This window comes from Arvicanthis niloticus, chromosome 16 (genome assembly GCF_011762505.2).
Source record: "Arvicanthis niloticus isolate mArvNil1 chromosome 16, mArvNil1.pat.X, whole genome shotgun sequence".
Taxonomy (NCBI): Eukaryota; Metazoa; Chordata; class Mammalia; order Rodentia; family Muridae; genus Arvicanthis; species Arvicanthis niloticus.
The window spans coordinates 4,049,381-4,062,500 of record NC_047673.1 but is presented as its reverse complement, the minus strand read 5'-3'; the positions used below and the strand labels follow the sequence as shown (position 1 = coordinate 4,062,500).

The window sequence follows — 13,120 nt, the reverse complement described above, 5'->3', positions numbered from 1 at the left end:
GCTGGATGAAAATGGAGACATTTCCTCGGAAATGTCCTTTCGGAGGAGTCTAGCTTATGTCGAGTTGCCATAAAACCCCAAGACAACCACCAAAGGGAAGACAGTATTTTACGCCATGCGTAGTTAGCACATGTCACTATGGGTCACATCTTTCCAGATGTAATTCTAAATGTGTGTGTAAAAGTGTAGCAGGCACAGCACAAGTCTTACTAATTATTATATAATTTATGCTTTCTTGTTATATGTAGAATACTTCTGTGAATATGTATGAATATCTAGGCACTTATTTATCTACTTAATATTCTTTAAGTTGGAGAACAAAATCGTGAAAATCTTCAAATCTTTGTTATTCCCAGGATCTCAGGAAATCTATGGACTCCCAGACCTCAAAAATAGCTTCTTCCTGCATGGACTTGAACTTCTAACTAGCATTTTGTGGTTGTAACCAGCATTCACAAACTATTGGGTTTTGTTTTGTTTTGTTGTTTGTTTGTTTGTTTGTTTTTAGTTTCTTAAATATGATTGTTTTACACAGTTCTTTTTAATTTCTTTTTACATTACTTCTTGATTCCCAATTCTCTCTCTCTCTCTCTCTCTCACCTTTTTTTTTTCTTTTCTTTTTTCTTTTTTTGCTTTATACAGTGACTCACTATGGGAATCCTCCCGCCTCTGCCTCTTAGTGCTGGGGCTGTCTATATGTGCCAGTATACCTGACCTTAATGTCTGATTCTTAATTCAATAAGTGACAGTCTCTCGCCTCCTCTATCCTCTCCCAGTCTATCTCTCTCCATCACCACTTAAACACATTTATTAGTTTTATAGAACTTCCAAAGAGAGGTTGTTGGGATTTTTGCTGTTTTTTGTTATTGTTATTGTTATTGTTATTGTTATTGTTTGTTTGTTTGTTTGTTTGGTGGGGAGCATGCTGGAGAAACACAATTATAGAAACTTTCAGGAATGCATTTTTTGTTTTGTTTTAAAGGATGGATAATCTGGTTCTCAATTTAGAGTTGCAATAAGAATAGTAAATATTAGTTTTTTAAAAAATTAAAAATTAAATTAAGAATTAATAAAGAATTAAAGAATAATTCCCGAATAGATATTGAACCCTATCACTTTAATTTAATTTCTCGGCCAATTAGTAAAGATTTTCCAGCTCCATCATGCTAAATGCTAAATCTTTGTAGATGCTGATGTCATCAGTAATTCTCATAGACAAAGGGGAGCAACCAGTAGCAAACAGGAAAGTGGTGCAGGAGGCAGACAGAAGCAGTGTGCATGATGTCATTGCTCTGCCTTGCGCTGTAACTAAAGGGAATGAATAAGCGACTGAGATGTTCCATGTGACGACTGACCTGACAGGATGTGAAATAAAATCCTCCATTTTTCAGCAGTCTCAGACAGCAGCTTAGTTTCCAGGGAAGGATGGAGTTTGTCTGAGAAAGAGCCTTCTCCAGGAAATCGGTCCTCCATCCAGGAAATCGGTCCTCCATCCAGAAAATCAGTCCTCCATCCAGGAAATCAGTCCTCCATCCAGGAAATCAGTCCTCCATCCCAGAAACCTGCCCTGTTCCCTGTAAACACTCCTCTCTGGAAGTTGCTTTCTTACTTTATGACGTTTTTTATTGGAAAGTATCACTATACGCATTAAAACTACTGAATGTCAGAGGCCAGTGCTCATCAGTTACAAGCACCCGATGCTCTTCCAGAGGACCTGAGTTCAATACCCAGCACCCACATAGCACCTCACAACCACCTCTGTAAGCCCAGTTCCAGGGGAGAGCCAATGCCCTCTTCTGGCTTCAGGTTTACATATGGTCTCATAGACATACAAGCAGGCAAAACACTCACTCATACATAGCAAAATTAATTATTAATTGATTGATTAATAAGTGATATAAATAAATGAAAAGCACTTGGTGTCAGTTCAATTAAAATCTGAAAAAAATAGCTAATTCTAGGGGTTGTTTTGTTTAGTGTTTTTGTTTTTTTTTTGTTTTTTTCTGGCTAATGTATATATTGACTTTATTTTCTTCATTGTTTTGGTGATACTGAGATCAAAACCCAGCACTTTATACATGCTAGGCAACTTAAACATTACCACTAAACAGCAACATTAGTCTCAAATAGTACTCACTCTGAAATGAATGACACTGACTCTTTTCCAACCTTGTCTATAAGCTACTATAATGTATTTTATTTTATTAGATCACTAGCAGGACTTTTTTTTTTCCAAGTTGAGCGTCTAACTGTTTTAAGTTTTAGCATTCGTTTCTTAAAGCCTCAACTGTTTATTTAAACGTTTAACATTTCAAAAACTGAAATAAATTATGAAAATAATTTCTCTTAGTCAATAAAGCAAATACCTGAAATCCAAGCCTATTTACAAGGTATTTGAAACTATGACTGTGTGTCGGTGTGTGGCTGAGTGTGTACAGACCTAGGGGAGGTTTGTGTGTGTTCTGTGATTATACAGAGAGTCTGGTTTTCTTTCAAAAAGCAAGACAGGAAGTGTTGCCTGCGCGGTAAATACAGGGATGGATCAAAGCATTAGCAAACCTGTCTCTTCCATCACAGCTTACCGTTTGAGACACAGCAGCTGCAGAATTATTCGTACAGTTTCCTGTTTTCAAGAATATTTCCTTAGCAGAGAGTCCCAGTTATGGGGAAATTCCAGTTTAGAGTGCTCTGTGAGCCAAACTGATTTACAATATGCGATACGTGCCATTTCCCAGAGAAAATGAGAGAATAAATAGAAACAGAGCACAACAGGCAGTACTTAGGGAGAGTGATGGCTTCCCTTGTGGGGCTTCTGAGTAAGGGGCGCTATGTATGGCCCCTGCTGAGGTCCAGAACCCTCAGCACAAAGACTTGGGAACATCCTCAGACAAGTCCAAGCTCTTCCGGGTCCTCCCGGAATGCATGAGAGCAAAGCAGCCTAAAAGGAAAACATTCTGCAAGAACCTTGGATCCTAAACGTGGAAGAGGAAGGAAATGGTTTTTTTCCTTCCCTTCTTTGATGGCTCCCACCATCTTCATTGGAGTCCTCGGGTCAAGGGGTAGAGGGTCAAGACAGAGCAGGGAAGGACAGGAGCCATTCCAGGTGACAGGGCCCATTCGCTCAGGAGACCCACGAGACTCTGAGGTTTAGAATAGATGCTCACTTCTTCTGGAACCTTTGTGGTTTTCCTGTAACACAACAATCCCATGTCATCAAAGCAGCTCTCAGGTCAGCCCACCAAGGAGTCATTCCAGGTGGGGTGAAGAAATAAAGGATATATTTGGTGAGTGTACTTTCTCTCAGTCCAATAATTTTTTTTCTGTTTTCTCAGAGCGCATTTTTCATAATTAAAAAGCATCACTGTGAGGACTCCGAGGGAAATAACAATGTGAAATGTGATATTTAACAGCACACACTGGTTTCTGTTTAGACTGTACCTTTCTGGCTGCAAACTGTCTTTGTTCTGCTAAAATGCTGGAAAACTCGAGAACACTGGTTGAGGAAATTCTCTGCTTAGCCTCAAGACATTTCAAATGCCCAGTTTATTCTTGAGCTTAATGAATGAGCAAATTCTCTGTGTCACGTTTCTGACTTTCCGATGCAGATCTTTGATTTTAATCTTATTGAGTATCATTTACAGTTTAGAAGTGATCCATAATCTAATGTGTAGCGAGCTCTCTGTGGCCCTAGCATAACTGGGTCCACGTCCAGGCTTTCTGAAGAATGTGCGTCATATTTCTTCCTGATAGAAATTCACTCTCACTTTATACAGGGATAATGACCAGGCTCCCACCAAAATCTGTGTCTGCTCAAGCACCTATGTTTAAAGAGAGGAATATTCCCATGTAAACTACCTTTATCCTGTCCTGAAACTGAAATCTTCTCCAGAGAAGTTATCATATGTAATGCTACACAAAGGTGATATATAAAGAGTTGTCATCCTGTATTGTTTGTGGAATGATATTGGGGAAATGTGTGCACACTTTTAACACAGGTGAAGTAGTTTTCAAACATTTCCATGTATGATGGTATAATACACAGGTATGGATGCTGTGAGGTTTGAAAGACCAAATCATACTAGCATTTTCTTTCACTATCTGGCTATGCCCAGATACTTTGTCATTGAAGGAATTCAATTATCAAATCTCACCTTGGTTCTTTCTTTCATTAAACAAATAGCCACCTTTTTTTTTTTTTGGACATATTTTACCTTGATATGGGCTTGTAATACTAAGATGGAAAGGAATAAGAGCAAGCATTATCTACACTGCCAACTAGAAGAAAACTAATCCTATTAACTTGGCTGTGTGTAGTGATAGCGCTTTCTTTGAGCATTTAGAGATGATGCCCCACCCCTGTCTCCTCCACTCAAACTGGACATTTTCAATGTATAATTTCTATACTAAAAGTTGGCCTTGCTTATAAAGACATGGTTAAAAACTGTAAATATATAAATACTCAAAATCTGATTCTTTTCAGACGGCCAATACAGTTAAGATGGAACTCGTGTTACATTGTCTTGATTTCTCAATTATAAAATAACCCCTGAAAGCTAGCCGTTCTCTACAGATTTTACTTTTTACTGTTTGTGAGAAAAACATACAGTTTGAATACTTGAGCAGCCAAAAAAAAGAAAAACTGATGAGCAAATTTAAAGTCCTAGATTCCACTAATGTAGAATAACTATTGCAGTAAACATGAAATGAAAGGGTATGTCAAGGTCAAAATACCGATTTCCAAAGCCATTTTCTGCAACACTAAGTTAGGATTTTCATAATGGTGAAAAGAGAGAGATAGAGGGAGAGAAAGAAAGGGAGAAGGAGAGGGAGAGGGAGAAGGAGAAGGAGAGTGGGGGAGGTCTTAGTAATAAGTAAGTCATTGCATTTAAATGTGAGTGTGGCTCCTGCCTCAAAGTAGTGATCTGAAGCCAAAATTTTACCGCCCATCTGTCTCTAAATTCTACTGAATCTAATGTAAAAAGTTAAAAATGTACAAAACCTGAAAAGTGGTTCATTATTAGAATTGAGATTTTAAATATATGTGAGTGCCTGAAAAGGTCAGATTTTATAGTCCAGGGAATCCACAGTGAAAACTACAGAGGGCCTGAGGTATCTCCCTGGAGACGGATCTCACAGATGAGGTCTGACTGTGTATTCTGTGCCTGCAACACCACTACTAATATTTATTCCAGCCAAGAAATCTCTAAGTCACAAATGAAAGAGAAGTTATGACTTGTAAGTGATATGTGAATGTCATTAAAATAAGAAGGCTCATGAAATGTCAATAATTGAAGAGAAATAGATTTGAAATATCTAACTTAGAGTCAAAAAGGTAAAATTTCAGCTTGGTGCAGTTACACTGACTGACCTGTCATTGCAGCTGAGGCATGAGAATCATGTGATCCAGGCCAGTCTGGACTACATGGTCACATCTCAACTCAAAATAAAAGGAACCAGTGTCAATTCGCTCATTAACTACTGTTTGCTCCTTTAATTCAACTATTAAAGATAGGGTCTAAAACAATAATAACACTGTGAACTTCTAAATTTTGAAAAATATGTGCTTAAGTATGTTTACACAGCAAATAGTGAGAAAAGAGAATAATTAATAAAATATTAAATGCTCAGAAACCATATTATGGGATGAGAATAGAGCAAAGCACTACAGATCTGACAATAAATGTAAATGGATCAAATTCTTCAGCCAGTGTGAAACTCTAAGGTATAGAATATAATATAAAGAAAAATACAGGGAGGGCATAGAAAATTAAAACAAGACCCAAAAGCATATGTGCTCTGTTATAAAAAAAAATATTCATAGTAAACAAAATGTACCCAAAGCCAAAGCAGAAATCATAAGACAAACACCTTCGCAGAAGTAACTTACAATTAAAATGTGGGAATACCAGTCTTCTTGGTTAGAAGTAAATGTTCCTGGAAAACATAAATGATAACTTTTGTACCTCCTGACGTACAGGAAAATAAATAGGTAAGCAACAGATTATAATATTTATAAATGCATAGGCATAAAATATAGACAGAAAAACAATTATAAGCATCTATGTTACATATTTTTCAGTGACTAGTATTCTGAGTAGACAGAAATTTACCAAACAGATGCTGACCATGACTATAGAATGCCAACACTTGCAAAAGAGATTAAACAACAAAAAGCAAAAGAGATTAAACAAGACACTTGCCAAACACATGGAGAACTGAATGTATAAATAAAAACCACTCAACTTAATACAAATACAACTTTACATGAATGACAAAAGTATTCTATAAAATATATAAAACAAACTAAAACAATACAAAAACAGAAATTAATGCATTGGTGGAAAGAATAGCACATGATAAGGGCAAGAATACATCTTTAATAATACAAAGAAAATAAATGTAATACTCAAGTCTCACCAAGGACAGAAAAGAAAAACAGAAACATTAACCACAAAGAGGCAATGTAGATAAATTAAGAGTTTGAACTCTGTAAGTGTCAAACTTTACAACATGAGCCATTTTAAAACATGAACTATCCAAATAACAACAAAAAAGTCACCTCGACACATTAATAATCAGAAAATAAATAGGAATGTATTATAATTACCTTTAAGAAAATATATCCATGAAGTTTAGAAATTCTACCCTTTTAACCTTTTGGGTTTTTCTTTTAAATTTTCTATTTTGTAAAAATTTCCCGCTTGACTATAATGTATTTTGATTAAATCCACCCCAACTACCTCCCCTCTTGTTTAGTCTTTATCCCTGAACCACTCTTCCTGGCAATTCTGCTGCTATTGTAACCACACAGAATCCAGTTAGTGCTGGCTATAGGCTGATGGATCTGGAACCTTCCACCACAGTGTGGGCAGCCTGTCAGAGGCCGCACTGCTGAACCCAGCAGCTATTGAGCTCCTTAGATGGGATGGGAGTCCAGGAGTGTCTCTTCCACCTCCTGTGAGCACAGATGTGTAGCAGCCTTGTCAAGCAAACACAGGTTCCTCGCAGACATCCCTGCTGCTATAACATAAGTGCTTGAAACTTGATGCTCCCAAAACTACATATATCAGACATACTTTGTGTACTCCTATTTATAGTGAATGTACAAATATATAACAATTACTAGCAAACAAAATGGAGGTTGAAAATGTAAAAGATAATTTAATTGAAATGTTTTGTATATGAAATCTACAAATCATGCTCATTCCATATGTATATCTACCTTGATAAAAAAAATGTAGATGTAAATTTTTTGATAGTGTCTTTTTCCCCTTTATGATGATGACATTGATGACAATGATGGTGATGTCATGATGATGGTGTCATGATGATGATGTTATTAGGATGATAATGGTGATGATGATGACAACAGTAATGATGACATGATGATGATGATGTCATAGTGGTGATGTCATGATGGTGATGTCATGGTGATGATGTGATTAGAATGATGATGGTGATGATGATGATGACATGATGATGATGACATGATGATGATGACATGATGATGATGACAACTATGATGTTCACAATGATGATGATGGAGTCAGATTAGTTTGCTTTTGTCTTGTTTTTCTTTGTGTTACTATTTTCTAAGCTTTCATAATCAGAACTTGCAACCAATATTTTAAAGTCCTTAAAACTATTCAAAAATTGAACTTTCTTTCTACATGCAAATCTATCAAATATCACAGATAACAGAGGACATTTAAAGAGTTTGTCTAGATATCTGGCCTTCTTATGCTGAGACAATATCATGTTACTGCATAAGGCTTATGTTCTTTGGGGGCAGTTGTTGGGGCCCAAACTCACACATGCCAAGCATGCATTCTAGCACCCAGCATACCCCCAGTTCCTAGGAGTAAGAATTTGGAAAACATAAAGTTCTTTCATCATTCAAAGTGTCATCTACTGAGTCACTAGTCCCAAGTCCACTAAATGACTAGTCTTGGTAGCCAAGAAGCAGACAGCACAAGTGTCTGACTGGGGAATTGATAGAGGATGTGTGATAGATATTTGAATATATGTGTGAATATCTGTGAAGATTGATTAGAATGATGATGATGTTGTGATGATGATGTAAACCATTCTCTCACCGTAAGAAATTAAGGAAACCCTGCCATTTCAGCAGTGTAAATAGAAACAGACATAATCCTGTGAAATGAAATAACCCTGGTGCAGAACCATAGTCCCATTGTCACTCCTGAGTGACTCCAACACAGTTGGTCTTGTAGATGTTGTGAGGAGAATGGTGTTTTCCAAGTGCAGGGGCCATCCAACAACAAACAGGAGGATGTCCTGGTGTGACAGTGTACAGCAGGGTAGTCACCAGCAGCAAGGAGAAAGACAGGGCTTTAAACATCTTAACATAGAGAGATGATAAAAGAAGGATTGGCCATGTTTAACTTAATCCAAGCCTGGTACAATGCAGACATATTGAACATATTGAAACACTGCCTGGTACTCCAGAAATGCATGCCATTGCTATTCTTTTATTAATATAATTACATTGATTAACTAAATATATTATCAATACATTTGGTTTTTTTTTTAAATGAACAGCAAGTGTATGCTTCTTAATTTTCCAGAGTGATTGTTATGCCATAGGCAAGTGGACCTGCAGGGAGATAAGCTGCTGTCCAGTGGCTTCTTTCTCAGGATGAGCTGATGTGCATCTGCTGTAAATGAAGCAGTGTCTGGAGCTAAGCTGAGGGGAACATGAAGAAATACTAGCTCTAAGGAAAGCAGAGAGTTGTAGGAGCAAAAGCTTAGAGTCCACTGTTCCTTCCTGAGCTGGGGCTGAAGGAGGTCCCAACGTTGCCCTTGAAAAGGACGCACCTGGAACTTACACTTCAGAAACTTTCATTTCCTCCCTTTCTAAACCGTCCTGGGGAATAATTTGAACTTCAGCATGTGTACATGTCTCCCGGTGAAAACTCTCAAGATGAAGAGGGAAAGAGAGGATGTGGGAGTTAAGTCCCAGGCAAGGGCCATTGGCCCACACTAATTGTATTATTCTGTCTCTTGCGGTTTTAGTTTAAATTAGAATCCAACTTCTGAGTGACTTCTTCCAATGAGAAGAACTTATTTTCATGACTTTGTGAAAAAAATTTCAATTCTTAACGTTTAGAAAATGATCTGGTGATACCTGGGGTCTTATTTGTATATCTATAACAGCCTTTCATTGTAAACTTATACTTTAATAAATGACTGGTCTATCATTGAGATTTATGAAAAATATACAATAAAAATGTCGGAGCTACAGATCTCATTAATTCAGTTTTTTTTTCCATATTCTTCCTAGGCGAAGGTGAAGTTTACCTTTGAATGCCTAAGAAGAAATGACTATTGTAAGCATTACTATAAACGTATTGAAGCATATTCTATTGAAAAGCTTCTTTGTAGTTAAATGAATAGATGTGTTTAGTTTCTTATGCAATAACTGCCCGTGAACTGTATATTTTGTCTAGGTAGTCTTCTATATAGTGGGAATGTCACCATGAAAATATTCAGTTCATGCTTTCAAGTTGATGGTTGGGTTTGGAAACTGACATGAAAATTGGGCAACTGTGGTTGAAAGGGAAAAAAAAAGTCACTGTGTTGGAGAGTAAAGCATTGTATGACCTCATGTGAGGAGTTTCTGCTCATCCACTCCTGAGGGATTCACGAGATGAAGGCAGACATTGAGGAATACGGAGCAAGAAAGGGCAGCCTGGCCCCACGGAATGCTTCGTAAGAGCCAGGACTGTAGGGCATTGAACTGTGAGAGATGGGAAAGGTGTTTGGACCTGAGTGTACAGAGGTGAAATCCCACGGCTAACCACTATTGTTAAGGTTAGCTAAAATTATCGATCTATTTCTGTCATTCACCAAGCCAAGCACTTTACATTAAAAAAAAAAAAAATGTCACTTAATTCTTGAAACTCTTCTCTTGTCGCTAAGATTTTCAAACACGAGGATGTTGTGATGAATGTTCATTCTAAGGCCCATGAGAATAATCAGTAAATAAAACGAAAGCAACCACCACAACAGCATTGGCCACCAGGCAGCTTATTCAGCTACGTGTCTTGTAGTACACAAACTACAGCAAGGCACACACAAGAGAATTTCCAGTTTTTACTCATCACTTTGACAGCTTCAAAGATATCACACATCGGTTTTAAAATACAGCGATGTGTGTTTTCAGAGAAAGGAGAGAAAGAAGCAGGACTCAGCTTGAATTAAAAAATGAGAGGAAGGAGAGAGGGAGAGAGACAGAGAAATAGAGACACAGCGAGTGGGTGAAGGAGAGAGAGGAAGAGAGAGACAAAGAGAGATCGAGAGACAGAGGTTGCAGGGTAGATGGGAATGGTGGTAGAAGCAACAAGCGCTTCAGCGTGAGGCTTCACACTAGCTCATTAAAGCTTCAATTCTTGGGGTCACTCACGGTGTAGCAAATGGGGACCTGCCGCCAGTTAGCTGGAGAGCGGCCGGCCCCTCCTATACTTTTTAGGGTCACAGGCAGGATGAGGAACTGTGGGCAAGCAGGGTTTCCAAGGGCTCTGAACCCTTAGCCCTCTCACTTGACAAGCCTTGTTGGTGTTAGCATATGGATAGTGACTTCCTTCCTGTTAAGTGTTGAATGATGGTCAAGTACACTCAGTCTCCACGTTCATCTGGAACCGGAAGCTCTGATTGTAGTCTAAGGCTCACCCTAGGGCACGCGGAAACCCAGAGCACACTTCACCACACTTATAATCCTCCTGAAGGACCGCTGGGATGAGGCTGCCCCCTGCAACCTTCCCAGTCCCTTAGCATCCTCAGCCTCTAACCTCCCTGCTCTTCTCCCCGCTCCAGGGCTCTACGAAACTTTCCTAACCAATGATGAACCCGAATGCTGTGACATCAGGAGCGAGGAGCAATCCGCACCCAGACCCAAAGGGACCGTGGACAGAAGAGATTCCTGTCCCAGGACGTCGCTCACCGTGTCCTCGGCCACGAGACTGTGCCCCGGCCGGCTGAAGCTGTGTGTGCTCGTCCTAATCCTTCTCCACACAGTGCTCACGGCCTCCGTGGCACAGAACTCCACGGGGCTGGGCCTGGGCGGCCTCCCCACGCTTGAGGACAACTCCACCCGGGAGGACTGAGCGCAGCCAGGCGCGTGCGCACAGCACAGGGCTGGGCAGGGGCACGCACGCGTGCACAGAGCAGCAGTGACCCACCCGGGATCCTCACCTGCTGCAGCCCGGGAACTGAACCCACCCGGGTGCTCTACCCTTGGACTTCCCGCAAGGCCTGTGGGTAACATTCAACAAGATGGGCCCGATCCCCAACATGGACACAGCCGCAGCTTTTTACCGACTAAAAGGCTGCGAGTGACTCAGTTTCTCACACCATTTTATACACTGTGTTTTAACGTTTGGAGGTTTTCTTTGCTTTTGGTTCGATTTGGATTTATTTTCCGTTTTTAAATTTTTATTTTATTTTATTTTATTTTTCTGCACTTGTTAATGCAGGATTTCTTTGGGGGTAAACTAAGTCTCTCCACTGTCTATCTATCGATTTCTAGTCATCGTGTGTCCATCAGATAATTCTGTCTACGTCCTGTCAGTTTCTAATAGAGGAATGACCGCTATAACCTCACGGTGTAGCAAAAAAAAAAACAACAACAAAAAAAGAATTAAAAAAGAAAAACAACAAAAAAAGACAAAAAAAAGAAAACAACAAAAATTAAAAAAAAAAAAAATCCCTAAGCCTCCTTCCAACCCATGGACGCCACGCCCTGCAGGCCATGCTGGCCCTCGCCTTCTTCTGTCCCTAAGCAGACAACATCCGCTTGCTTCTGTCTGTGTCTCGCATGGTGGGTGTGTGTCCTGCACAAGCCCGAGCAGAGGGAACCAGGGGCCTAGCAGTTCCTCTGGGTGATCCAGCAGAGTGCTTAGAGTCAGGCAGTTCACAGTTTTATGTGGGAAACACACACATACACACACACACACACACACATAATAGAAGAGTGAAACACGCTCCCTTGGACGAGTCTCTCCGGTGCCCATCCCCGGTTCTTTCTTCCTGACCAGGCAGACAGGAGCGGCCCATAGCCCACAGCCCGCGAGATGCTGGCAAGCAGCCTCTCTTCAACAGCGGGCATTTGACTCCTCTGAGCGATGGGAGTGAAGACCAAGAATGCAAATCCAGACTTCTGTTCCTCCCTTATCATGGTGATGGTGGGAGGGATTCTAGTATACAGAATATGTACCATTTTATCCCAGTATTGCCCCAGCATAGGGTTCCAGATTCTTCCAGGTATAAAACATATACAGCTCTGCATTATCACAGAGGAAAATCTTTTCAAAACAATCAACAGATCAGCCATTTTTTAACCACAGTGCGAAGCGTCCTCACTCCAGCAAGCTCTAGGTGGCTGAGAAAAAGAAGTCTAATCACTGTTCGTATTTCTTTTTTTTTTTTTTTTTTTTACTTCGTGGGAACATTTCACCTGCTGAGTGTATATGAATTTGCTTTCAAAAAAGGCTTTTATGGGTTTACAGTAGGGCCAGTGGAAGGGAGAGTTAATAAGGGCTGTTTTTACAAAACAAACAAACAAAACTAATAATTTTAAAAAGACACTTCACATTCCTTCCTGTTCTCTAACTACACGTGGGAAGTGCACTTCGGGTGGGTTTGCTGTGTGGCTGAGAGGTGAAGGAAATCCATAGACAAGGTCCTCTTAGTGAACAAAATTTAGTTGTTAACTTTTAGCTATAAAACTCCCCCAGGCGTTTGTTTTCGTTCAGACAGATCTAACCTCTGCATCATGCTTAACCCTGCGACATGCGTACAGTATGCATATTTTGTTTTGAATAAAATGTTTTGTTCCAGTCTGTTAAGAATATTAAAAAACTAATAAAGGTATTGCTTAATAAAATTGCTAGAATTGTTTGGCAGTACATGCGCAAATAATTTACTAGATTCTTTGTTTTACTAGTGTTTTGTTGAGACTGAAAACCCTAAAAATGGTCTGCATAAATACAAAAAGAAAAAAAATAACACCAAAAAGTGCAAAACTCTCTAGTTTCTTTTTCCTCTTCTTTAAAAACAATCCTTTCTCTCTCTCTCTCTCTCTTTCCCCCTTAAACATGGA

At 39.4% G+C, this 13,120-nt stretch overlaps 1 protein-coding gene across 2 annotated transcripts in view; it reads left to right on the top strand.

Annotated features, from left to right (window-relative positions):
• Nalf1 (NALCN channel auxiliary factor 1) overlaps positions 1 to 12,918 on the top strand; it is a 522,636-nt gene extending 509,718 nt beyond the window's left edge. The window contains exons 3-4 of one of the 2 annotated variants that reach the window (XM_034520918.2): positions 9,305 to 9,350; positions 10,837 to 10,960. In XM_034520918.2, coding sequence (XP_034376809.1) covers positions 9,305 to 9,327 — 23 coding nt within the window. In that variant the 3' untranslated portion in view covers positions 9,328 to 9,350; positions 10,837 to 10,960. Of the gene's footprint in view, positions 1 to 9,304; positions 9,351 to 10,836 lie in introns of both variants that reach the window. The other variant, XM_034520917.2, reaches the window with a different exon arrangement.
• Positions 12,919 to 13,120: the final 202 nt, after the last annotated feature.